Source organism: Peromyscus leucopus, chromosome 6, assembly GCF_004664715.2.
Source record: "Peromyscus leucopus breed LL Stock chromosome 6, UCI_PerLeu_2.1, whole genome shotgun sequence".
NCBI classification, from domain to species: domain Eukaryota; kingdom Metazoa; phylum Chordata; class Mammalia; order Rodentia; family Cricetidae; genus Peromyscus; species Peromyscus leucopus.
This window is the reverse complement of record NC_051068.1, coordinates 108,558,714-108,586,636: the sequence shown is the minus strand read 5'-3', so window position 1 is coordinate 108,586,636 and position 27,923 is coordinate 108,558,714. Positions and strand designations below refer to the sequence as shown.

The 27,923-nt window shown below is 38.0% G+C and overlaps 1 protein-coding gene across 2 annotated transcripts in view; it reads left to right on the top strand.

The window, feature by feature from the left end:
* The window catches only part of Bank1 (B cell scaffold protein with ankyrin repeats 1), a 264,417-nt gene that overhangs the window by 102,217 nt on the left and 134,277 nt on the right, over positions 1 to 27,923 (top strand). For both annotated transcript variants that reach the window (XM_028857459.2, XM_037207133.1), the window contains exon 7: positions 11,262 to 11,458. In XM_028857459.2, the coding sequence (XP_028713292.1) occupies positions 11,262 to 11,458 (197 nt within the window). The remainder of the gene's footprint in view (positions 1 to 11,261; positions 11,459 to 27,923) is intronic.

The window sequence follows — 27,923 nt, the reverse complement described above, 5'->3', positions numbered from 1 at the left end:
AGTTACTATGTTGGTTCTGATTCATATGAGCACACCTGGTTTGTCCCTCATCAGACAGTCTGAATGCAGCTGTGCTGATCTGACGGCTGGGCCAGGACTGCATGCTCAGCCAGTGTAATCACAGCAACCCTTCTCTAGCCCTCAGCTGCTTAGAGTTTCAAACCACTTTCAGCAGTTCACTGCAACAGTTCCTTAATTTCCATATGTTCTACACAGTCCTTCTCAAGTCTGTGTAATGCAGGCTATTTCCTGTCGGGGCAGGAAGAAATGTAATTTAGCTGACTGTCAAAGTGGGAGTTAGTTTGGGAAAAGAGGAAATGTATTATTTTGTTCAAACAAATATATCCACCAGCAAATGAGAGTTGGCTCGGTTAAGCTCTATAAGTGATAACCTTCTCTCTCCCAGATGAAAGGAAAAGGAATGCTAAGGAAGGAGAAAACAAAACCCCAAGAATAAGTATTATTACTAGTTATAGCTAGCATTTGTGTTTCGTGTTTAACTGTGCCAAACACAAGGTGAAGCATCTTACATAAGTTAATTTAATTCCTCACAATGCTCCTGTGGTGTTATTTAATCTCCACATTACAGAAGAGATGTTTGGATGCCAGATATCAAGTTACAGGAAGCCTAGTTTCTGAGGCCACATTAGGGCAATGTGACCATATATACTATGGGAGGTACCTCCAGAGTATTGCGGGTCATACAAGTAGAGAGGAGAGATGGAGATGGAGATGAAGATGATAGATAGATAGATAGATAGATAGATAGATAGATAGATAGATAGAACCAAAGAGACACGGGGAATTGGTCCCCAATTTGGAGGAAAATGTTATAACAAGGTTTTGACTAAATTATATACAGTATTTTATGGCATAATTTATAAGAATAGATTTGAAATACCTTTATGTATTCATTTTGCTATCTCTTGAAATTCTATAAAAATAGTGATCTTCATTTCATTTTCCATGATTGGCTTCAAAGCACCCATTTCATCCTTATGGCAAATGCTGCCCTTTAGGACAAAACTCTGTGCCCAAAAGGGCTTCTAGTACTTAATACAAATTTACTAGACTTATTTATTCACTAGTGGAAACAGTTAGCTATAAATCATCACCCATAGTTATAGGTGGAAATACATTTGAACTCCAAATATAAAAATGAGTTTTTCTTTGTTGGGATAAGGACTATTTAGTTTCATGATTTTGCCTTGTAGTTTATGTTTTTCCTCTTCTCTTGGCATCTGCTAGAGCAGAGTGAAGTTCTGACCTGTGTGTCTTCTGAAGATGCTGCATGGACCTCCCTGTATATCAAGCCTATCTCTTCTGCTTCTCTAGGCCCAGCATCAAAAATACAAGTTTATTGGGGTCAAAAGTAAAAAGCGTCTATGAGTATATTAGAGTCAGGAAAAGGAACATAAAATACCAGCTATTAGCAACTAATAGGAAATAAGATCTCCACCATCCATTTTAATAAGGAAAATTCATGCTTGAGTTAGCCTCAATTAGACACACAGGAGCAAACACAGACAGGAAGTGGAGACACACATTGCGCTCACATCTTACATAAGCTAATAGCTAAGGAGCCTCCACACACTGTGTTCACATCTTGCATAAGATAATAACTAAGGAGCCTCCACACACTGTGTTCACATCTTGCATAAGCTAATAACTAAGGAGCCTCCCCATTTGCAGTTGTAAGGCAGTGTTGCTTAGACCTAACTTTCTCTCTTTTAAAAATCCTGTCATGCCCAGATACTTCTGTTTGCCACCTTCTTACTAATCCATCCCTTAAACATCTCCCTTCATTTCCTGAATGGGAACACCTCCCTTCACTTCCTGAAAGGACTCACTTGTCCTTGGAGCGCTAACTTTACCACACTGTTTTAAAATCCAAAACTGTAAACACTCAATCTGCATTATTCTAATAAGAAAGATACAGAAAGTCATGAAAGACTTCTTTCTCTTATTCCCGTAGGTTATGATTTGCAAAGTATCATAGTCACCTTCCTTACTGTATTGTGTAGACAAATTCCTAAGCAATCTTATTAAATAAGAAACACAAAGCCAAATTCAGGGGTGAAAGCCATTAGAGATCAGAGAAATAGTGAGAGCCATCAGCTAAACTTTGCTCACCACACCACCATAGCTTCCCAAGAGAGTGAGCTTCTTCCTGTCTAACCTGTGCCTTTATTGCCTTGCTGTTCTGCCCTCTCATTGGCTCTTTGCCCAGCCACCTCACTTCCTTATCACTGCCTGTCTATACAGACCTCCAGGTCTCTGTGATTGGTACTGGGATTAAAGGCATGTGTCACCATGGTTGGTTGTTCCCTAGTGTGTTATTGAACACACAGAGACTCTACTTGCAATGTGATTGGATTAAAGGCGTGTGCTACCACAGCCTGACTTTTGTTTATGGCTGGCTATGACCTCTGATCTCTAGGCAAACTTTATTTATTAACATACAAATAAAATATCACCACATTTCAGCACACACACAAAAAATATCACCACAGTATTGGTCAGGATTCTCTAGAGTAACAAAACAAAAAGAATAAGGATGGATGGGTGGATAGACAGATGGATTGGATGAACAGATGATAGATTAGATAGAGAGATGATAGATAGAGAGATAGATGATAGATGATAGATCTGTAGATCTATGTATAAAATACATTTAATATATATGAACTATGTGTATACCTAATAGGAATAAATAAATATATGAAAGATACTTTAAAAATTCTTTTGGTGTGCATGTTTGTGTGGGTGTGTGTGCACACACACACCTGCCAACAAACGAGAGTTCATACCTTCCATGGTGTGTGTGTGTAGGTGTCCCAGAACAACCTTTGGCATCACCTTCATTTTCCCCCTTGTTGAAGACAGGACTCTATGGCGTTCTCCACCACATACACTACGTTAGCTAGCCCTCAAGATTCCAGAGGTTTCTTTCTCTGCCTCCCACTTTACTGTAGGAGTGCTAGGTCCACAGACATGCATTTCTGTACCTGGCTTAATGTGTTGCTGGAGATTAGAACACATATCCACACACTTGAGCTTCAAGCTTTACCCAATGAGTCATTATCCCAGACTCAATATAGTGTATGAACATTTAATAAGTGCCAATATACAAATGCATACCTATCAAGGATAAATATTAGAAGACCTAATTCTGCTGGCTAACCCAACCTTAAATGTTTCCTAATCATTCCCATATTACATTTTCATTTAATTTTGGCTTTATATATATGATACTTCTACTGAAGGCATTGTTAAATTACTCCTGGTAACTTTAGTAAGTTACCAGATTTCATCAGGGCCTTGTTTATTTTTAGTATATGTCATTTAATATGTTCAGGTTCCAGACAATGGGAGACCTGAAATAAATACTGAACACTCTTTGCTAATGAACTCAGGCACTCCAGCCTTGCACATCTATCCATTTACTGCTTCAAACCACACATTACTTGGATTTCTGTGTGATCCATGTATGGGAAAATATGCACAACAATTCCCCTGTAAGGCATGGTCCTCAGTGGCCACTCATGATCTCAAACAGTCCATCTGCTTTCATACTACAACTGTTTCTGGTTATTCTGATTTTTATTCCTTTACAATAAACACACTATAGATACAAAGTTGGAATTTCATAAATAAAAGTTTTCATTGTTTAGTTTTCATTTTATTAGCATTTATTAATTATACAGACTAACAGATTTAATTATGATATTTCATATGATCATCTTCAGTTCTCTATTACCATACCTACTTGTCCTTCCCACTGTTCCCCTTCCTCCACCTCCAGATCCTTCCTTCCACTTTTGTGAATTATTGCTATTGTTTTCCTTTTGGTTATTATTGTTTCATACATAAGCATATAAATACAACATGCTGAGTCCATTTAGCTTGGCTCCTATGTATGTCTTTAGGGTATTTTATAACCAGTCAGGGGGCTGCCTCAGTCATTTACTGCCTATCGTTCTTGACTTTGGGCTGGGAACTTGTGAGGTTTTTCAGTCCACATCAGTATATCAGCTGGTACCATTGTTCATGACTTATTCAGACTACCTTATTGTTGAGACAGACAGACAGACAGAGAGGGAGAGAGAGAGAACAAACACATCCAAAGGTTGATGAAGTTTACGCATTGGCTAGACTGGCTGGCCAGCAAGTTTTAGTGGCTCTCCTGCCTTGTGTCTCACCAGTGCTTGTATTGCAGATCCAGGCAGTGGCACACCTGACTTTGATTGTTTTGTTGTTGTTGTGGTGGTGGTGGTGGTGGTGGCAGTGTGTATATGTATGTATGTGTGTGTTGTTTTTACTGTTGTTGTTGCTACTGATGCTACTGCTGCTTTTTTTCTTTTTCAGTGTGCCGGAGATGCTAGAGATCCACATTCAGGTCCTCATGCCTGTGTGGCAAATTCTTTACCAACTGAGGCATCTCCCCACCCCCTTCCCCTACTTCTTTGTATTTAAAACACAGGGAAAACTCCCTCCCTGAGAGTCTGTGGCATCGAACAGAAGAATATTAGAATGATTGTAACCCCACCCCCAACCTTCTACTTTTAGAAATAAAACAGTTGAGGAGCAGGAAGGTGAAGGAACTGTTTTAAGAGCCAAGGATTTACTGGCTGAGCTGGGATTAAAATGTGCATCACCTGCCTTTTAATTGCTTTTTCATGTGACTCACTGTTTTGTCCCAAAGTGGCCACCTGGCCTCTCACTCTGAGTGAATGAATGCTTAATCTCCAAGAGAGTAATTTGTGAGAACAAACAGATTATGTGTCCTACACTGTCAGTTTCCATACCCTTCTCACTGTCAAATTTTAAATTAATTCTTATATTTTATAGCTGGACACGTTCCATTTTGCCATTCTACTTAGCTAGGTTAAGCTTTTAAAAGCTCTGGTTTGAGTATGCCAATCTACTTCTTGGCCATCTTTTTAAGGGCTTCTCCAAGACAGTTTAAGCACCCTGAATAGACAAGTATATGACTCAGTCTCCTGGCTGTCCAAAAATTCATCTGTTTACTTTAACTTGTAAAAGACATATCTGATTAGATGTTCCTTTAAAACATTCCCACAGACATTCTGGTTTCTTATTCTTAAATTTCTATTTGGCAAACATTGGCTGATAGAACTAAAAAACTGATCATTTCTCATTGTGTGGGGGGAACCCAGCAACTTTGCTATATCGTACTGTAAATTGTAGCTTTGTTTATTTATTAATTGATAATAGAACAAATACAAGAAATCTTGATTAATTAAATGAAAGCTTTCTGGGAATGTGTAATTCCACCACTGTATGATACTAAGTTTAGAAAAAAAAAAAGAACTAAACAAAAATTTAATGTATATTGCAGTGAATGGGAGCAGTTATGTACTGAAATCTAATCAAAATTTAATAGGTTGTATGTTTTGAAAACATCTATTATTTGTAATTAATAATACTATAAATTGTTCTTTACTAAATGCTGTTAGTTTAGGAAAAATAACTCAGTAAGAACAAAGGCTATTAGAACCCATCCCCTGATTAGGATGTACAACTTACATCTTCATGCTACCCACACCAAAACAAGAATAAGAAATTCAAAACTCAGTTTCATTGTTGTTGTTGTTGTTGTTGTTATTGTCATTAGTTTTGTGTTTTGAGACAGAGTCTCATATAGTAGAAGCTCCCTCCAATTCCGTATATAGTTAAGGATGATCTTCAATGCCCATTCCTCCTTTATCTACCTTCTAAGTTCTGAGAGCGTACATGTATACCTCCCTAATCAGTCATGATTTTTTAAATTAAAATATAATAACATCATATCCTCTCCTCTTTATCTCCCCACCTCTCCCATTTCCTCTTCTACCTTGTTCCATCTCAAATTCCTGCTCTTTTCAAACCTTTCATAGACACATACACACATATATGCATAAGTACTTAAATATAACCTACTGTGTCCTTTTACTGTTGCTTGCCTGTATAGATTTCAAGGCTGGCCACATGTGTACTGCATTACCAACTAGGGTACTCATCTCTTAGGGTGACTAATTTATCTCTGTCTTGGCATTTCTTAGTTGCCTGTAGTTCTTTGTCAGAAGGTAGAGTCCTGTGTGATATCTTCCTTCAGTGTTGGCATGTCTTGGTAATGTACTTGTTTAGGTCTTGTTTAGACAGCCATATTGTTGAGGCATCATGAGTGAGGCTTCCCTGTCATTTCTAGGAGACACATTCTTATAGCAGATGTTCTGGACCTCTGGCTCTTACAGTCTTTCAGTCCCCTCTTCCCTGATATTTTCAGAGCCTTGAGTATAGTAGTTGTGTTGTAGATATATCCATTGGAGCTGGGCATCCTACAATCAGTTGTTTTCTGCATCTAGACCTGTTATGGTTCTCATAATTGGGTTTTTGTTTTGGTTTGGTTTTTTGTATTTTTGGGTTTTTTTTTGGTTTTTGTTTTTTTGTTTTTTGTTTTTTGTTTTTGTTTGTTTGTTTGGTTTTTTTTTTTTTTTTTTTGGTCTGTTCCAAAGAGAAACATCTTTGATGGGTATATAAAGATCAGCATTTAGAATATGATTAAGAATTATGCTGGTTTAGAAAAGTGGCCATAGATGTTCTCCTGAAATCCATGACTTACTAGCCCTGATACTATAAACCAAGGAAGAGTTGTTTTTTGTTGTTTTGTTTGGACCAAGCAGAAAGTTAATCATAGAAGACACATAAATAAACTTAATCCCAGAATGTCACAGATCCTTCACAAGAAAGAAAAATAAACCTCTTGACTACATCCACACCTGATAGAACAAGACAAGATCTTACCACAGACCAACTTTGCTGAGCTGACTTTGTGATGACTGTGTATGGCAAAGAGCCCCAGCTATGGAGGACTGTACTGTTCATGAGCTCTCTTCTCTAGGCTGCCATGAAGGAAGAATTGCTAGACCAATGACATAGAATCTGAGATAGACCCTTAAAAAGATGCTTTGGCATCCATAAAAACCACTGAACATGAAGAGTGGAGAATGGCCCCCCAATAGGCTCATAGATTTGAATCTTTGGTCACCAGCAAATAGCACTATTAGAAGTTGTAGCTTTGTTGGAGGAGGTGTGGCCTTGTTAGAGGAAGTGTGTCACTGGCTTTGAGGTTTGAAAATGCTCAAGCCAGGCCCAGTATCTCACTGTCTTCTCACTGCCTGCCCAGCCAGATGTAGAATTCTCAGCTACCTCTCCGGCACTGTCTACTTGCTCTCCACCATGCTTCCTGCCATGATGATAATAGACTAAACCTCTGAAACTGTAAGCCAGCTGTAATTAAATATTTTCCTTTATAAGGTTTGCCATGGTCATGGTATCTCTTCACAGCAGTAGAACACTGACTTAAAACAGTTGTTGAGACAAATCTTGCAAAATCTTTGGCCATATGGAAAGCAACAGCAGCCAAAATATAAATACAGAGCACATGAAACCCTGAAAAAAACACTTCCAAGCTACAATGGTTTGGGCTATGAATGCTACCTGAGTGCCCCGCGGAGGTCCTGAGGGAAGAGAGTTGGGTGGGAAGGAATCCCAAGGAAAGCACAAACCCTGGAGAGCCAAGCAGTGACAGCAGAAGAGGCAGCAGCTCTCCATCAACAGTAGAACTCCCCTGAGACTCACCAGGGCTCAGATTTCACTCTGTGCTGAAGATGAAGCTGTGATCTGACCCTCAATGTATCTGAAGTCATTGGTCATCTGAGCCTAAGTAAAGTCCCCCAAATAAGCACCTTCTGCTCATTCTACAGATTAATTCTTCTCAACCATTATAGCTGGCTCAGCTTTTTTAAAAATGCCATATTGTGGGATAACTATTCATTATTTCAGTCCTCAATCTTCATGCAAATCATACAGTAATATTACAAGATGTTTGATAAGGAAGAGCAGGAGAGCTCCTCAGTCAAGGAAGGAGCAGCCCAAAGTGGCAGACATGGAAATGCTCCCAATGCTGAACTTGTCAGGTATGGTAGTTAACAATTATAGTGATCATTCTATAGAACCTACTAAGAGGTGTTGATGAGCAGGCATAAAAAGGAGGCAGAAAAAATCAAATAAAGCTGTTTAAAATTAAGTGGACTGTCAGGCATGGTAGCATATACTCTTAATCACAGCATTCAGGAAGCAGAGGCAGGGGGATCTCCATGAGTTTAAGAACAGCCTGGTCTACATGGTGGGTTCCAATCTAGCCAGGACTACATAGTAAGAACATATCTGAATGGACTGATAGATAATAGGTAGGTGGGTAAGTAGGTAGGTAGGTAAGTAGATAGATAGATAAAATTAGGATGAGTAATAGAAACAAGAGTATAAAAATCAGTGAATTTAAAAACAGGTCAAAATAAATTATTTCGACTGAAAGAAAGGACAAAACAAATTCTAAGAATCTACATAAAGCTGTAAAAAGACTAAGTCCGGCTATTGGTTGCATTCATTTATCTTAGTTCTGCTTCATGATTTAGCTGATATTATTGAGTTAATCTAGAATTTGTGTGACTCAGTTTCCCAAAGATGGTGAGAAAGAATGAGGCAGGAAAAATATCTGAAGCCAAAAATGATCCTAAACTGGTGAAGGGAAGCAAATCACAGATTCAGTAGGTCTTACAAAGCCCTGGAAGAAAAATAAATTAATAAAAACATACTATATGTAGAAACACTAAAAACAAGTGGGAGTTTTGTTTGTTTGGTTGGTTTTGTTTGTTTTTTGATTTTGGTTTTTTGAGACAGGGTTTCTCTGTGTAGCTTTGGAGCCTGTCCTGGAACTCATTCTGTAGCACAGGCTGGCCTCAAACTCACAGAGATCCACCTGGCTCTGCCTCCTAAGTGCTGGGATTAAAGACATGTGCCACTACCGCCCAGCTAAAAACAAGTTTTAAGAGAGTAGTATCTGAAGACAGGGAATTGAGGAGTGTTGGGAAAATATATTCTGTCCAGGAAAATTGAAGGGCAGAAACAGACAGGAGACAGTGTTACATAAGAATGCAGAGAGTATAACTCTACTCACATCAGAAACAAAATACCTTGTCTGTTATCTAAAAATTAGGATGTAGCAGACTCCAATATTGGGAAATAACTGTACTGGCACACGAGGGCACTTCTGTGACACTCAAGCTTTCATGTGTTTTAAGTGATGGTAACAGGGCTATGTACAGTTGCCAAATTCACTGAACACAATCACTTCAGTTTTAAATACAAATGATGCTTCTGTAAAAAAATTTAATGACAGTACATGCATAAGCAACTTTAAGGAGAAATATTTAGTGAGCATATGAACTAGGGTTAAATCCTGAAGATGACTGTCTTAGTTAGGGTTACTACTTCTGTGATGAAGCACAATGACCAAAGCAGCTTGGGGAAGACAGGCTTTATTTGGCTTACACTTCTATATCACTGTTCATCACTGAAGAAAGTCAAAACAGGAACTCAAACATGGCAAGATCCTGGAGGCAGGAGCTAATTCAGAAACCATGGAGGGGTGCTGCTTACTGGCTTGCTTCCAATCGCTCGCTCAGCCTGCTTTCTTATAGAATTCAAAACCACTAGCCCATAGGTGGCCCCACCCACAATAGCATGAGCCCTCCCACATCAATCACTAATTAAGAAAATGTACTTGGCTGCCATTTTGTTAATGGCAGGAGTATCAAAAATATTAGCAAAAATTCTTTTCTTTTTTTTTCCAAGACAAGATTTCTCTGTGTAGCTTGGCTATGCTAGAACTTGTTCTGTAGACCAGCTGGCCTTGAACTCATAAAGATCTGCCTGCCTCTGCCTTTCAAATGCTGAGATTAAAGATGTGTGTTGCCAGCACCTAGCTAACAAAAATGATTGATACAGCATTCACTATAGTTTTCAGATTATATGTTAGGTTCAAGATTTATCCCTCCTATATTCTGATACTTTGCATTCTGTCTCTCCATTTCTGCCTCTTCTCACCCAAGACAACAACTAGTGAAAATATGTTTTTGAGCATAACATCAGTGATTATTTACATGGATTATTTCCTATTTTGTTATAGCCGACCATAGGCAAGCGATTTATCGCCTCTCCAGAGTTTCTATGCTAATTTTGTCTTATCTCACTGCCTAGTAACCTACTTCCTAGAAAGTAATATTATATGCCTTTTATTTACTACATAGCAAATGAGGTGGATCCAGAACAAGCAGATACTCAAAAAATATGCTTTGATTTTAAAAAGAAGAAAAGAAAGTGTCCAAGAGGCTTGCCTACAAACTGATCTTATAGTGGCATTTTCTGAATTGAGGTTCTCTCTCCTCTAATGATCCTGGCTTGTGTCAAGTTGACATAAAACCAACCAGGACAATAATGATCAAGGAAAGGCCCCTCATAATAATATAATAGAGTCATGGATGCATCACCTGAACAGCTTGATTCATTGACACTGGATACATGCTCAGGATACAGGGAAGAGCCACTGGACAGTGCTGGCCATTCCTTCTGCTGTGTTGAAATAGATTCCTAAGGAAGTTATTTATTGTTTTTGAAATAATACATTAACTTGAGGATACCAAGATAAATTGTTTCTATAATTAATAAATATTTATTTAATAAAATACTGAACCTGAATTAATAGGGACTTAGCCTGCCAGACTGACAGGATGCAGGAGCCATGATAGAGCATGGGTTAGAAAGGGATGGCACTGTTAGTATTATATTTTCTGCTGTAGCAAAGGATGAGGCAATCAAGGCATGTGAGAATTTGAAATTACCAGGTTGATATCTGTATTGATTAACTTTGACCTATTTTAACCACTGTAGAAAACTGTCTGTAATGAAAGATTGCAAATAAATAAAAATTTATATATTGTACTTTTGCAAGAGAATACATTATTTTTATTGAAAGTTGGTAAGACCTTAAATAATGTCACTGTTTGCCCATAAAAATCTCACCTTGTAAAATGTTTGTCAAACTTTGACCCATTGCATAGCATACAGGAAGGGCCAAGCACAGTTTTTGAAATGTGAAAGGTAAAATTCTTGCAGTAATTTCAAGCCTACTCCACAATTAAGGTTGGTGCATAAATGCTAATAATAATAGTCATTTGTGTTTATTTTAAGAAAATAGGAAGGAAGGTCTCCACTGCAATAACCACTGGTGTTTTCTTACATTTACTGAAGTTCTGTTCAACTTTCTGAATGTGGTTTTCAAGGATAGCTTGTGTTTGACTATTTCATGGCAGTGCAGATATAATAAAATACTCCATCTTGGTATTTCCTGACTCCAGATCCTCACGCCAGGGAGCTCCCGACACTCCTCCACTGTGCAGCCAAGTTTGGCCTAAAAAACCTGGCTCTACATCTGCTACAGTGTTCAGGGGCATCCTGGGCAGCCACAATGAAGAATATGGATGGTTCAGACATGCTGCATATTGCTCAAAGGCATGGTCATGAAGAACTCAAGAAAATCTTTGAAGAGTTTGTGGTAAGTTTTTCCCTCTTTTTATATATCTGCAGCTGGTTCTTGATGTGCATATATAAACATGACTACATCACTGTTTTGAAAACTATGCCCTCCCACAGCTAGTAACATGGTGTTAGACAAAACCATCTGTTGCTTCAAACTTGCCCATTATCTTAAAAACATTTCATAAGATTTGTGAACTTCTCCAATTATTTACAGAAGTCTGACCCCCACCCATATTCAATGGCCTTTGAATCCCATTTGTCCTTCTGGCATCTAGGGAACCTATTCAATATTGAAGATGAGATGGCCAAAAGGCAGTGAAACTATTTACCTTCATTTCTTTGTTTAAGAATCTAGATAAGATATTATTAGGTACATGCAAATAGATCAGCAAGTGCTGGATTAAAGTAAATTATTTTGACAATCATTCAGAAGGTCTGCCCAACAACAAATTAATTTACATTGTTCAAACTTGTTTCTCTTGTGTGTTTCGTTTTCTCTCCCTCTTAAGTCTTCATCCTTCATTGTTTCTCTTGAAACTGCTCATTTCAGAACACTCTAGATAAATGATAGTTTAATGAGATGGCAACAAGAGAAAGATTTTAGAAGGAAATGATATTATCTCAGTAAATAAAGCATGCACACTGTGTTCCCATCATCGAGTCTAGAAGAGCCACTCTAACAAAGAAGTGCACATTTTGCTTCAGAAAATGAGTTATTCTTGGGAAGGCACTGGAAAAATTGAATGTAACAATGATTATGGCAGTGAATATGTGAAAATTTATCTTTGGATTCTCGCAACTAATATAATTGTATTGTCAATAAGTAGTTAACGTAGAAAGATACAATACTATAAATGGATTCTGGTTATTTTAGCCCTTAACTGACTATCACAGAAATTTGTCAAACATTGGAGTTACAAAAAGAGTCACCATTTGTAGTTCCCAACAAATAAAACGGTAGTCAATGAAGTACTTTTCTCCATTTACCAGGAGTATCAAAATATTTATCAGGAGCGTGTGAATGCCATCCAATCTCTGAAGTTTCGAGAGAATGTATTTTGCACATATTTAAAAGAAACACAGAGAATGTATATCAAGTTAACAAAGCACAGCTTTTCAGTCTAAGGCCTTTAATCAGAAAAACACCTCACCTGTACCCTGGTGTACTGTAGGTAGTGACGGGTTACACATGCTGATGAGTGTATTCATTTTACTATGTGTCCTCTTTATGAGGTCCTTGGTCAGAGAATGTGATAGGCAACTCAGGTAAGTCCATCATATCAGCTTTACATTATTACCTGCAACATGGTCATCTGGTACTCTCTGGTCCTCAAGGCTCCTAAATGCAATCCTCTAATTTCCAGTCTCTGGTGAACTTTGGTTAAATCTTCATCATCTCTAGTCACTTTCAAAGATAATCACCAACTTTCAGAGTGATATTTACCTGGTAGAACTGCATGTGCCTCTTAGCTAGCACTGGAGAACATCCTGATCTGTTTGTTTGTTTTGTTTTGTTTTTTCTTGCATGCTCTTGGTATCTCTGTCTCTGCTTCTGTAAGTGTGTCACTGATTCAAAGTCTCTAGGTGACTATTCACTCTGTGGTATTAGCTTATTGCTAACTTTGTAGAGTTTAGCTTGATCACTATTGCATGAAATTTGTGAAGTGACTTTTATATGCTATTTGTAAGATATCCTTTTGCCAGAGTGTTTCTAGAAAATTTTGTCCTTCTAGATGAGACAGATAGCAATGTGTGATCATCCTGCTGTGACTGAGCATGGGGCTGTGGCTGTGCTAGGGGATGGCAGATCGCTAAATGCATTTTAATGACTATGGATAATTTAAGCTATAATTTTCAAGCAATCAAATTTCCTCTTGCAAATATGTCATTAAGAAACTGTAAATATAAACCCGATATGGTGACACTTGTGGGAAGTGTTTCTTATGATTTACAGGTCACATACATTATTTCTCTGGTTATCAATTTTGTATAAATAAATTAAGAGAGCCATAGCTCCTTGGTGAAGCTATGCAAGATTACCCCATGTTAATCTATTCCAAGTCATGTTAGCTGTGTCTTTAAGTATGTCTCTAAACTGAGTAGCAAAAAATTTGTATTATCGTTATGTTATTAAAACATTTTATTGTTTCTTAAATATTTAAGTAACTGTAGTGTTGAGTCAAATTCTAATCTGTCATAAATATTCACACACATCTTCAAACTATTTTTCCTAAAGATTTTGAAGTACATACTGTTCAGGTTTGAAGCTTACATTCCACCAATGGACCATTCCCCCCCTGCCCTTCCCCCCCCAAAAAAAAAAATATCTACTTTTCACTACACACATCATCTGGCCTTGGCTGGTTTGCTGGTTTATTCTATTCTTCTTAATTCTTTCATCAGTAGACATGATTGATTTTAGGGAATTACATGGAATTATATCAGTATGTTGGGCCATAGTAAGGGAGGGAAAAAAGAAACCAATTATTGTTTAAAACTAATATAGTCAAAAGGCATTATCTGGTTTACATAAACCAGTTGTGTCCTTATCCTGGTGTCACCTATGTAAAGGCACAGAAGGAGGAGCAAGAGTTCTTAAATCATAGTTTTACATCTTATGACGTTTTTCCTGTAAGAATTAAAGAGTTTATACGTAGCTTACAAGCAGAGATTTTCATTGTAAATAGCTTTGGGGGCTTTAATAAGGCTATTAGATACTTCCATTTCATTGTGACAGGAAGCATCGTGGGTGGAGACATTGATTTTGTCTCACAGTTTGAGGATGTCGGTCTCTCCTGATGCAGCGGCCATGGCAGTGAGTGGCCCTATGGTGGCAGAGTGTGCAGCCATTGCTCAGTCACATCTCAGTGCTCTGGGAAGGGGAAAAAGGAGAATTCTCTCTTCTTCTTTATCATTCAGTCTGGACCCCCAGATCATGAGATAGTGACCTCCCCCCACCCCCCACCCCCCATTCAGAACAGACATTTCCCCCTCAGTTAATTCTTTATGGAAATGCCCTTTCAATCCCATCTAAAGGTATAGCTCCAGAGCACTGTAAACATTCCATTACCCAGTCACGTTCGCACGCGAAACGAACCACCACTGCTGTCTAACCCTTGGATTTCTTTCGGGTTAGTGTCATTTCGAGATGACTTTCCCAGCATCCAGTAAATTCCCATGCCCATTCACATCTTGGCGGCACTAATTGGAATTAGTGGGCTATGCAAAAAAAAAAAAAATGCAGTTAGGAGTGGGGATTGCTTAGGGAGATAAGGATAGAGCTGGAGAAGGGAAGTGGGGGAGAGTATGTGATCATACTTCATTGTATATATATACACAAATTAAAAAGAATAAAAATCCATATATTTCTATAAATCACAGAAGATTTTAAATAGTAAAGCATGTTTTAGTTTCTCACAATGGGAATTATTTTGATAGGCAGAAAGACAAAGGGTAAAAGACTTGATGATTAAACCTACAAAAGGATATAAAGCCAAAGCTTGCTTAACAGAATTCTTGAGAAAATCCTCAACAATTGAAATAGCAAATAGCAACACTGTAGATTATATAAAACTTAATTAAAATAATAAAGACCAAGAAATTGAAAGCAAAACTGGAAGTTGGCCTCACATTTGAAAGAACTTTGAGGTTTTAGATAAAATATGCAACAAGTATTGCTGTTTAAAGTAAAATAATAACAGTAATGTATCTTTGCAATAATTTGTCATCCCATTAATCCTCATCAACTGAAAGCCTTTAATAAAATGGTTACATTAAAGTCCCAATAAACAAGGAAAATAGATCTTCTGTTATACAACATTAATATAGGTTGGTTAATAACTGGAAAAGCAATGGATACTTATTTCAGGAATAACTTTCAAAAAGTATCTTTGACTATAATGATTGTACCTGCTGTTTGGTGTAAATATTAAAATGCTCTACATTGTAAAGATTCTTTAAGGAATTTTATCAAGTAGGAAAAGTGGATTTCCATATATTGCCAACAGAGCTTCTGAATGTAAGCCTTTTTTTTTTTTTTTTTTTTTTTTTTTTTTTTTTTTTTTTTGGTTTTTCGAGACAGGGTTTCTCTGTGTAGCTTTGCGCCTTTCCTGGAACTCACTTGGTAGCCCAGGCTGGCCTCAAACTCACAAAGATCTGCCTGCCTCTGCCCACCGAGTGCTGGGATTAAAGGCATGTGCCACCACTGCCAAGCATCTGAATGTAAGCCTATTGCTCACATCTGCAATGAGGTGACCTTGACTTCTTGCCTACTAACTATCCTGGCCTGTGATCCGTGGGCTCAAGTGTATAGGTATGTAGGTGGTAGGTGTTTGGGAATGGCCTGAAAGGGAGAGAGATCCTGTTGTGTCTGGCTGTGTTATAGATCCTGATCTTTTCTTCACATTAAATGCCTGGAATAATAGTGTGGAGGTGCATCACAGAATTACTAGTATTAGTTAACTGACTAATGCCAAGAGTTTCCTACTCAGTGTCTGGCTTGTGCTTGGGTTTGTGGTGCTCACTCTTCCTGACTCTTTACTCAGTCATTCTAACATTGGAAACTTAGCACTTCATATGTAGTATGTGTTTCCATTCAATTTAGTATGCATTAGTATTCTATATATCTAAATTGAAGCATATCCTCCTTGGTGTGTGTGTGTGAGTGTTTTCTCTCATACGTATGTGGAAGCTCACAGTGGGAAGTAGCAGCCTTCTCACTGGCATGTGCTCAGCCTATATTTACTCCTTGATGGCTACAGAAGGCAAGTGTTCAATTTAACAACTTGTTGCTTTCACTAATTAGTATCTTTAATCATGTTTCAATAAATTAACCATAGTATCTAGAAGTTTTTTAAACTGTGGCATGTGTGTGCTACTGTGTGTGTATATGTGTTCACATGTGTGTGGGTACCTGTGTACACGTGTGTGCAGGCCAAAGGTTGACATTAGGTGGCTTCCTCAATTGCTTTCACTTTAGTAACAGAGGCAGGGTATCTGGAGCTTAGATTTAGCTACACTAGCAAGTCAGTTTGCCCTGGGGATTGGGGATCCCATCTCAGCCTCTCTAGTGCTGGGATTACAGGTACCTACCACAACCTCCTCTATTTCTTACTGGAGCTAGGGATCCAAACTTGGTGTTCTCACTTGTGTGGTACATGTGTTCTCCACTGAGCCATCTCCCTGATGAAAACACGGTTTTAAAGAATCCATAGATAGATAGCCCAACTGTTATCTATAGTATAAGTTTCAATAGACCAGACTATAGTAAATTTTAGAACCTTGACTTCAGCCTTCGCTGGAGGGCAAACCTAGGGCAACAGTAATAGCCTATGTTGTTTTGGGAGTCTATTAGACTATCCAAATGGACAACCCAAAATGTGGTTTCTGATGTCTGGCACTAGGATTTTTGTGGCTCTTGCAATGGATGCATTTTTTTCAGCCCTTGGTGGCATAACATCATTTAAACTATATATGTGTGTGTGTTTGTGTGTGTGTGTATGTATATGTATATATATATATATTACATAACTTTGTAAATAAAAAATAATTCCTTATAGCCTGTTCAAATATTGTTAGTATTATTTTCCCTCTGCCCTCCCTCTCCTGTATTGACCTTTATCTGATGTTCTGAATTAAAGCCCCCTCCTTTTCCCCCCATTTTCCTTTTCATACCACTTGTATTTCATGATTTTTTAAACTGTTACAGATCTCAGTTTTCTTCAAGGCAGAATGCTATTGATATGTGTATTTTTATTTATATTTTGAGAATATAAAATATATATGTATAAATTTTAAGTCTTAAGATATATGAAAAATGTGTTATTATAAACCGTGAAGTCAAGGAACCAATGTAGAAAACAGAACTATCTCTACCTGCATTGAAATTCTCTGTTAAACTGAGAAGGTATTGTTAACTCCTTTAAAGTTTTTATTTCATTATTGTTTGAACATGTGAGTGCATGATGTGTAAGGATAGGCAAGTAGGTCTCACACTGCATGTGGGGAGGTCATAAGAAACTTTTTGAAGTCAGTTCTCTCTCTCTTGACATTTATGTGGATTCCAGGTTATAACTGAAGTCATCAGGCCTGCCCAACAAGCACTTTTACTGGCTGAGTCATTTGGTTGACCTCGATCTTGTTTTTGTTTTTATTTTGTTTTGATCTTTAATGTGTGAGGCATTTTAACACAGTTATATGAGAAGCAAGTTTGTATTTTTCCTATCAGCTTATTATTTATCTAAAGAAGTCTAACAGTCTAGTGCACATAGCCATTTCGGATAAGAGTTCATGGGTTTCTCTGAGGAAACGGGCTATAGGATTTTATAGTAAAGCACATGGATCCAATTTCTAGCTATGCTAACATATGCATTAAATTAAATGGGATAATTCTGCATAATAGGAAAAGTGGAACTTTCTTCAAAAATTGTGAATACAGAAGACTGAAGTCCCACAAAAGCATGTGCTCAGTGACAAAATCTCTTTGGTGCTGATGTCCAAGCAGGGGTTGAAACACATGAACGAAAATGTCTAGACCTCTACATAAGATTTTAAGTACCCCAATGTGGAAGGCAGTGTCATAATTAGCACAACAGACATCATGTGAAATTTGTATGGAGCAGTATATAAATATTAAATGAAATTTGAAAACATTAACATTTATTAGGGAAATACATACAACACATCTGGGAGAAAAGAATGAAAGTAAAAATATTGAAAAAAAGGCAGAGCTCATGCAAACTTTAAATTTCCTGAGCCAAAAACTCATTTTGGTAACTGATTACTTTTGACAGCATGCATGTGAGCTTTTGGTTTTCTTACAACAAGGACAGAGAAGAAAGATACTACGTCCATTTAAAAAAACTTTAAATTTAACTATAGTATTTTCATAGTATATCTATTAGGAGTTGTTTGTGGAGTCCAAGCAACCTCAATCACCTCATAATAGTAGATAATAAAATTCTAGATATTTGTAGGCTTTTGTCTACTTTGCTAGCTACAAAAAAAAAATACTGTAATTATTATTTCACACGTCTTTTCACAGGTTATATCCTTAATGCAACATGTATCAGAGATGGCTGAACTCAACCCAGACAAACTATAATAGTGATTTCCCCAAATGTTTTATTAACTGCGAGAAACTAATTAAGAAGTATGTCTTCGGGTTGTACATTATCAGAATGGCCATTAGGAAAGACATTTCTCATGGCTATTAACCCCAGAGTGTGAGACAGTTTACAATAATCTCTTAAATAGTGTAGGTGTGGTTTAACAAAGTCAAGCAAAAACCCATCTTTAATTCCCATTGACAACTACTCACAGATGCCACAGCAATTGCTTTCTCAGTGTGTAGCTATCTACATAAATTCTTTACATCTCTCAGAGTTTCTAGAACAGCTAGCAGTATCTATGTATTCTCGCCTTACCCATACACAGTTCATCTCTGTTGCAGTGCAGTTCATTTTAGGGGAAAAGAAAGATGAGGAAAATATCTGAATAGACCTCAAGTGTTTCAAGTAAACATGTTCGGGTTTCCATTGCTATGATAAAACATCACCAAAAGCAAGTTGGGGAGGAAAAGGTTAATTTGGCTTACACTTCTACAACATTGTTCATCATCAAAGGAAGTCAAGAAAGGAACTCAAACAGTGCTGGAACCTTGAGGCAGGAGCTGATACAGGGTCATGTAGGAGTGCTGTTTACTGGCCTGACCCCCTCCTGGGTCGCTCAGCCTACTTTCTTGTAGAACAGAGGACCGTAAGCCTAGAGGTGGCTCCACCTACAATGGATTGGATCCTTCCACATTGATCACTAATTAAGAAAATGTCCTACAGACTTACCTGCAATCCAGTCTTATGGAGGCATTTTCTCAATTGTGGTTCCAGTCTCTCAAATGATTCTAGCTTGTATTAAGCTGACACAGAACTAGACAGCAGAAAACACATTTTTGCATTTATTTCACAAGTGAAATCAGCCATCAATCCCAACAAACCAAATATTCCGTAATATAAATACAGACATTTTTCAGATTTCTTTAATGGACGTGATGAATTATCTCTATAATTATGGGTTTTAATATAGCAAAACCACTATTTTATAGAAATGTGTATAAGAACATACATAACTTTCATTAAATTGGTGTTTTTAATCTTATTTCAATGTCTCTGCACTACCGGTTTCCCCTAATTATAAGATGAGTACTTTAAAATAATTTATTGTAAGAATTATTTGAAGAGTGGAGTTACCACTTTTTCCTGGCAACAGGTGAATGCTGCCACCCTGCATCTCATTATCCTGAACAAAAGAAAACTTTAGCATTGGGAAAGAGTCCTGATGTCATTCCCAAATGAGATTTAGCTTACAATATTTACTTGAAGATTTATTTTGCCTCACCATTTGGGAACTATTTTCCCCCACAGGGAGTGCACCTCAGTGTATAGTTTAAGCCACTTTCCATTTTTCCTCCTGCCAGAGAAGGTATCAAGCAGCTGAATGACACATACAGCTACTGGCAAATGTGAAATCAGAAGTTATAGTAGCTCAGCTCTTGTGTCAAATGTCATTGCTGCTGGGAATGCAGCCATGGGATCAGAGGACAAGCAACAATATGGTTTTGATTACCTATTGGCTCATTGGGTAGTGATTTCAATGCTTGCCATATGAAAATTAATTGAATAACATAGTTAACAAGGCCATTCATGGAAATGACAGCAAGAGATAATATCTATGTTCTTTCAGTTCTTGTCCAGTACAGATCATTAACACATTGTTAAATAATTTGTCAAGGTTGAAGCAGTATCTAATTCTATACAGGTACTTCATTATCTTTGACATACTTGCTTCAGATGCCAGCAGTTCTAGCATCATACTGAGAGTTAACATTCTTGCCTACAGCGGCTTAATGACCACTAAAACCTTTTATAGTCCTTCCCTTTGTAAGTTGCAGGTTTCAAATTTATCATGAACTTCCTAAACTACAGTTCTTTCACTCCCCCCCCCCCCCCCCCGGCTTCTTACTACCAGTTAACTCATATGGAACCCACTGGGTCTGGAGGTGCCATTTAAAGGAGATGCAATTTCAGAATGTAAAAGAAATCACTAATGGTAAATAAAGCAATCAGTATTGATAACAGAGGCTTAGAGAATAGACGTCATGAAACACAATGCTTTTATCCTTTCAGAGAGAGGTAGGCAACTACAAAGTATTTAAATTTTATTGAGGAAGTTTGATTATTGGAAATGTTCTATTAATTGGGTTTATATTTCCATTTGGTTTGATGTGAGAGGGCAGAAATGTGTATTTACTATTATCTAATGTAGACTGAATGTGTACTTTTCTATCAATATTGTAGTATGGTTCCTGCTTTAAGTTTATATAAAGGTTTCTCGAAGGTCTGACTTCATATAAAATGTAGACTTTTATATTAAAAGGAAAGGAATACTATCAAATAGCATAGCCCAGAACCTGTGTAATATGATTTTCATCTTCTGGTTATATAGCAATGCCTTCCTTGTGATGCATTTGGATGTGAGATAGTAAATATTATGATTGACTTACTGTGCCCCAAAAAATATTATAGAAAATAGAAAATATATGGTTCCAATGAAGGCTAAAATTTAGGATTCTTTTACATAAATTAGCTCTTACTTTAGCCCACAAAGAGCCTCCTTAATTTTAGTCAAAAGGTCAATTTACTGACTTATTCAATAAATATTGCTGAGTAATTATTAGGTACCAAGCACACTTGAAATTGAAAACAGACCAAAATGTCAGCCTAATGGGAGGGTGCTTTAGGGCTTCCATTTCTATGATGAAACACCATGATCAAAAAGCAAGTTGGGGAGAAAAGCACTGAGTTTGCTTACAGTTCCATAGAGCAGTTAAAGGCAGTGAGGGCAGGATCTCATGCAGGGCAGGAACCTGGAGGCAGGAGCTTATGCACAGGCCATGGAAGGCTACTGCTTACTGGTTTGCTCTCTATGGCTTGCTGAGACTGCTTTCTTATATAACCTAGGACCACATGCCCAGGGGTGGCACTACTCACAATGGGCTGGGCCCTCCTCCATCAATCACTAAGAAAATGCCTTATAGATCTGCCTATAACCTAATCTTAAGGAGACATTTTCTTAACTGAGGTTCCCTCCTCTCAGATGACTTCAGCATGTGTCAAATTAACATAAAACTATATGGCACTGAGGGTGAAAAAACAAAAACATGGAAATAATATTTTATGTGATGCATCTGATGAGAACTAGCGTTTAAGGCCAGGGTGAAAAAAGTCACTACCTTGTGTAGAATAGCATGGAAGAAAATTGGGGGTGGGTATTATTTTGTAATACTAAGGGGAGTAATCCTTGAGAAACAGTTTTTACACAACCCAAAGCTTTGAAGAAGAAAAGTCATGCATGCATATATGTGGGGGAAAGATTTCCAGACAGGAAATGGCAAATAGCAAATGCCAAGGCGTTGAAATGGGATGCATATAACCCAACCCAACAAGTAAACCATTGCTACTAATGCCTGGGGAAATGGGAAAAGAAAAAAAATACTAATTCTAATTGAGTTTTTTCCAGATCTTAAGTATTAGTTGTTTGCAGAGACAATAGTACACTATGGTTCTATTCAGACAGAAATTTCTTAAAATGGGTTTAAGATTTCCAATGAAAATTTAGAAGGGATGATAGCATCTTGTGTGTGTGTGTGTGTGTGTGTGTGTGCGCGCGCGCGCGCGCGCGCGTGTGTGTGTGTGTGTGTGTGTATGTGTGTGTGTTTCTGTGAGAGAGAAAGACAGAGAGAAAAAGAAAAACAGAGAGAAGCATTTTTATCTGTTGGATCTAAATGTTCGTTTCTACTGACAAACAGCAAACTGGGAGTCTTCATTTGAGCGCATGGTCGAGATTTCAGCCTAAACAAGCACATTTCTCCCATTATTAGTGTTTAATTTTCTTTTCTCAGTTCTGCCGAGTCCACTTATTCAAATCTGGCTCTCAGTAAAACATCAGTAAGCCAATTAATCCATTTCCTTAATGAGAACTCTCTATTACAAGAATGGGCGACTGCATAGACTTACAGTGAACCCATCAATCTTGCAATTGGAGGCAAGAATGCCAATTATCTAAGCAATCTGGTTCATTACTGCCATATTGGCCACATTGCTAAGCAAGCCTGCAGCACAATTCAATTGCTCTGGAAGAGTGAAGCACTTGGCGGTTGAAAGTTCTCAAAACCTATTGTGTGCTAGGCTAGGTTAGAAGTTTATGCATACCCCCTCATTGCGTGTTTCCACTGACATCTAAGGGGTTTGCACTTAGTTTACACCAGAAGAAAGAAAACCTTGGAATTTAATACCTCCAAAGACAGATAGCTACCCCAAATAGTAAGAACCTACTTACTTAAGATGTTGTATCATGATATCATAAGTTTGTTAGTGATTGGGATTCTTTACAATGTCAAAATAGTTTAAACACATCAAGGATAAAGGGAATGGGTTTCGACCTGGCACAAAGGGAGCTAGCGTGATCCAAATATAGTAATGAGACCTCCTTGGGCAAGCCCATTCCGAACCTCTAACATTGTGTGTTCTTTCCTTCATAGTCCAACCTTATGTTGACTAAACGCCACTAAAGAGGATGCCAGCATCATCAGGATTCTCACAATCATTTGGAAATGTCTCTCAAGTAGTCACACTAAATTCCATAGGATAGGAATTAAGTAAAGAGAGATGACTTACACACAGAGGGAGAGAGAGAGAGAGAGAGAGAGAGAGAGAGAGAGAGAGAGAGAGAGAGAGAGAACCCAGTGTTTTAATTTCCCTCGGAAACCTACTTGAAGTGGTATCAGGTTGCTATGAGAGTCAAATTGTACATATAAAGGGCCTTTGGATTTTATCAAGCCCTAGCATCCACAACTTGTTTGCAAAAATTTTTGATATTTTATTTGTTTTCTGAGTGAATTATTCTCACATTTTTTCTACTTAAAAGGTCACCTATTTGACTTGTAAATGTCCCATATTATATTTTTCTTTTCCTGTTTAGTCTGCCTCCTGAAATAAAGAGAGAAAACAATTTACCAACTCTTTTTTTTTTTCTTAAATAGGTTAAGTTAGAACATTGCTCCAGACAGGGATAAATAAGGTACTTCATTTTATTTTAGTCTATCTTTAATTTTCTAAATGAAGTCATTAATTGTAAAAACAGTCTTAGGTTCCCATCATCAAGGTAGCCTGAGATTGCATTAACGTTCAGCTGGTGCTGGTGGCCCCTTCCCAGGGCTTGCATGCTAATTGGTTGTAGGAAAATAGTAAAAAAAAGTAAAGAAGGGAGTTTGAGAAAGGGACACATGCTGCAAATACTCTTTAAAAATTCAATTGAAGTCTACTTACAAGAAATAATGATACATTTCTTGTACCATGCTCATTAGCATGCACAGGCATTAGTAAAATCCTATTCAATTTACCCTGCTTCACAGCATTACCATCACATGTGCTCATGTAACTAATGCACTAATAAATTCAAGTTTCCAATATGTTTCCTTCATCAGACTATAAATTTAATGAGACTGTATCAGTCTCTCTGTATATATATATATAGACATTGGTTTAATATTTCTTCGACAAAACTGTAAATTATACCAGGATGTTCATTGTCATTCTTCCATACTAAGCAGTCAGTGACTGTCTCGGGGGAGATATTCATTCATTCATTCATCCATCCATTCATTCTGTCTGTCTCTCTGTCTCTTTCTCTCTGTGTCTCTCTGTCTCTCTCTGTCTCTCTCTCTCTCTCTCTCTCACACACACACAGAGTAGTGCCGTAGTTATAGTGACATCAAATCACAGTTCTTATGAGCTTACACTTTGTTGTCTTATTTTTTGTAATTTATTGTTTTGACACAGAGTTACCTTTAACTTGTTTAACTTGCTACATAGCTGAGGATGACCTTAAACTCTTGGTCCTCTTGTGGCTTCTATCTCTCAAGTGATTGGATTACAGGCCAGTGCCACCATCCTCTGCTTGTTGCTTGTTTTTCAAAGGTCGGGTCTTTCTGACTAGCCCCCTTGTTCTAGAATTTGCTGCACATCACTGTCCAGCTTTGAACTCATGATCCTTCTGCCTCAGCCTCCTGAGTGCCTGGATTATAGACATGTACCACCACTTGTGATGTTAGCTCACGTTTAAATGCAGAGATACCCTCATACCCAATTTCTGGTAAGAGAATCAAGTGGAAATACTTTATACATTTATGAGTCTGAAATAACAGCAAGTTGTAGAGGACTTCTGTGGTACTAGTATCTGTTTTTCTGTGTCATGATAACAGCTCTCCACTATAATCCTCAGTTTATGAATGACAAAACTGAAGCACAGAATGGTAAATTGACTGTTTACACAGGACTCAGAAGTAGAATTGAGATTTTAACCCACACAGTATGGCTCTAGCCTGCATGCCTTAGTAGCACACTAGCCTGTGCTTGCTCCATCTAACTACCTAGAAAAGGCATACCATTTATTCTATTAAAAATCTGATAGGTGACATTGCCATATGAAGTTATTGCCAAATATATTGAAGAATTCAATTCAGATGGAAGTCTGAATCTGTTTGGTTTTTCCTGTATTCTATGTAGTATCTCTAAAAATATAGAAAAAGAAGTCAAGACTGGTGTGTACACCAATAATTCTAGTATTCATGATGCTGATATGTGAGGATAACAGTGTAAGGTTAGCCTGTGCTACATATTGAGACCCTATCTCAATAAACAGAAACAAAGAAAACTAAATATAAATTTAACTCACTAAAAAAGTATTTGCCTAGAATGTGGAAAGAAAAATACCCAGCATTTTAGATTCTGGAGATTAAATTAGAAAAGGTAATGATTCTCATATGCTAATTTTCCACTCATATCTTTAGCACTGTTCATGGCCTGTTGTGTTGCTATAGTTTCACTGGCTGTTAAAAGAGTTATTGGCGGGTTGGAGAGATGGCTTAGAGGTTAAGAGCATGAACTGCTCTTCCAGAGGTCCTGAGTTCAATTCCCAGCACCCACGTGGTGGCTCACAACCATCTGTAATGAGATCTGGCACCCCCTTCTGTATACATAATAAACTAATAAATCTAAAAAAAAAAAGAGTTATTGGCAGCACTTCTAGCAGTGGGACTGGGACATCCACTTGGCCACAAAGTCTTCCACCCATATATAATCTGTCCTGTCTGCAACATGTGCTGGGGCAATGGTGGTGTAGAACTTGGGGAAATTAACAACCTGTGATTGGTCCAAACTATGGCCCAGGCCACAAGAGGGAGCCCACATCTGACACAGCCTAGAGGCAAGACTCCCAGAGACCCCAGGATAGAACCAACGCAACTGAAAAAAAAAAGTTAATGAAATGATTCCTAATGATATTCTACTATACTCATAGACTGGAGCCTCACCTAATCGTCATCAGATGGGCATCATCTAGCAATCGATGGGGATAGATGCACAGCCCAACAGCCAAACACTTGGGAGAGTCAGGGGAACCCCACAGAAGAGGAGAAAGAAGGACTGTAGAAGCCAAAGGGTTTGGGGGTACCATGAGAACACAGGCCACAGATTCAACTAAGCAGGCTTCCCTGGGACTCACAGCAACTGTAGGGACAAACACAGGCGCTGTACGGGTCTGAGCTAGGTCTTCTGCATGGCCCTTATAATTGTGTAGTTTGGTATTCTTGTGGGACTCCCAAATATCAGAGTCTCTTTTGTCTGTGCTTTCTTACCTGACTTGAGCACTGGGTGTCCAGATCCTTGTGCCAGCTTTCCTGGAGATGCTTCCGTAGGAGGCTCCTTAGTAAGGTGAATAGTCCTTAGTAGATCAAATGAGGAGGGTCACCTTGCCTAATCTGGAAGAACCTCATCCAGAAACCAGAAGCCTGAGAATAACAAAAAGGCTGCCTTTCTTTTGATGGAGCACCAACTTCTGCCTTTAGACTTTAACAGAGGCACTGGACTTGCTGTACCTGTAATCTGGAAGATTTTGGACTAGTCTACCTCATCAGCTATCCTGGTGCCAGGTCTTGGGAACAGAGAAGAAAGCACAGTCCTATTTTTGTTTTTTACTGCTTCATGATAACAGTCCTCTACTAATATCCTCACTTAACAAATGAAGAAACTGAAACTGAAGCTTTTTATGTCCCCTACTTGCCAACTAGAGCCAGTTCTTAATTAATCATATGCTTCCTTGTGAGTTTTGTTTCTTTGGTTGACTCTGACCAATGTGTTAATTAGATTTTAAATTTCTTACTGTGGATTTTGATCATAATTGCTTCATGGTACAAACCATGTTTGTAACATTAGATTCTAGATTAAGCATACCACCTTATAGTTGCAATTGAATGTATAACTGAATAATGAGTCTATAGCCTGGAGGGAAAAGGATGGAATACTAGACATAAAACAAGAGACATGCAAAGCTCTGAAATATCAAAAAGAGAAGCTGAGATGTGGGCCACAGGCAAACTAATAAAAATCTGTAACAACTTTCAGCCACTGACATGACAAACAGACTGGAAAAAAATCTAGAAACACCACTACCACCCAAGCCACAGTCTTGGAGCTGTGGCAGGTATCAGGAGCATCCAAGAGGCTAGGGTGATGCTAATGGCTTAGAACACCACAGGATCAGCTTTGGCATATATCATATAGGTTACTTTGGGAAGTTGCTATGTAAAATTGCCACAACTAGTCTAATGTAGAGAATAACAAACCATGGGTACCCAACTCCAGTTAATACATCTACAATGGAATGCCTATACCTAAGGTCAGGAAACATCATGGAAGAGGAGTAGAAAGATTATAAATACCAGAGGACAAGGGTGTCTGAGAGAGTATCTTCTATATGTGACAGGAAAGTTACACCTATAAAATCTCAACAGTGTGGTTATAACAATGACAATACCAGTTGACAAAGTTAACACTGATGGAGGAAACCTCACCTCACAAGGCCACTCCTAGATGAAGAACTCCAAGCGATTGATGGAGAGGGAGGGAGGGAGAAGGAGGGAGGGAGGGAGGGAGGGAGAGAGAGAGAGAGAGAGAGGGAGAGAGAGAGAGAGAGAGAGAGAGAGGGAGAGAGAGAGAGAGAGAGAGAGAGAGAGAGAGAGAGAGAGAGAGAGAGAGAGAGAGAGAGAGAGAGAATAATCAGTCTTCTCCAGGGGTAAGCCTCCTGACAGATTAGCCAAAAGAAAGTGAGCAGTCCTAAACATATTTACATATTATCAACACTAAATGGACTCAGCATGTTGTGTGTGTATGTATTATGTGTATGCATCAATAATAATATATGTGTATGCATCAATAATGAAGAAGAGGTCATGAATTTGAGAGAGAGTGGAGAGGACATAAAAGGAATTGGAGGATAGAGAGTAAAGTGGAAATTATATAAATATAGTATGCAAGTATAAGATTCTCTTTTAAAATATTTTAAGTTGAAAAGAAAGGAACATAAGCTCC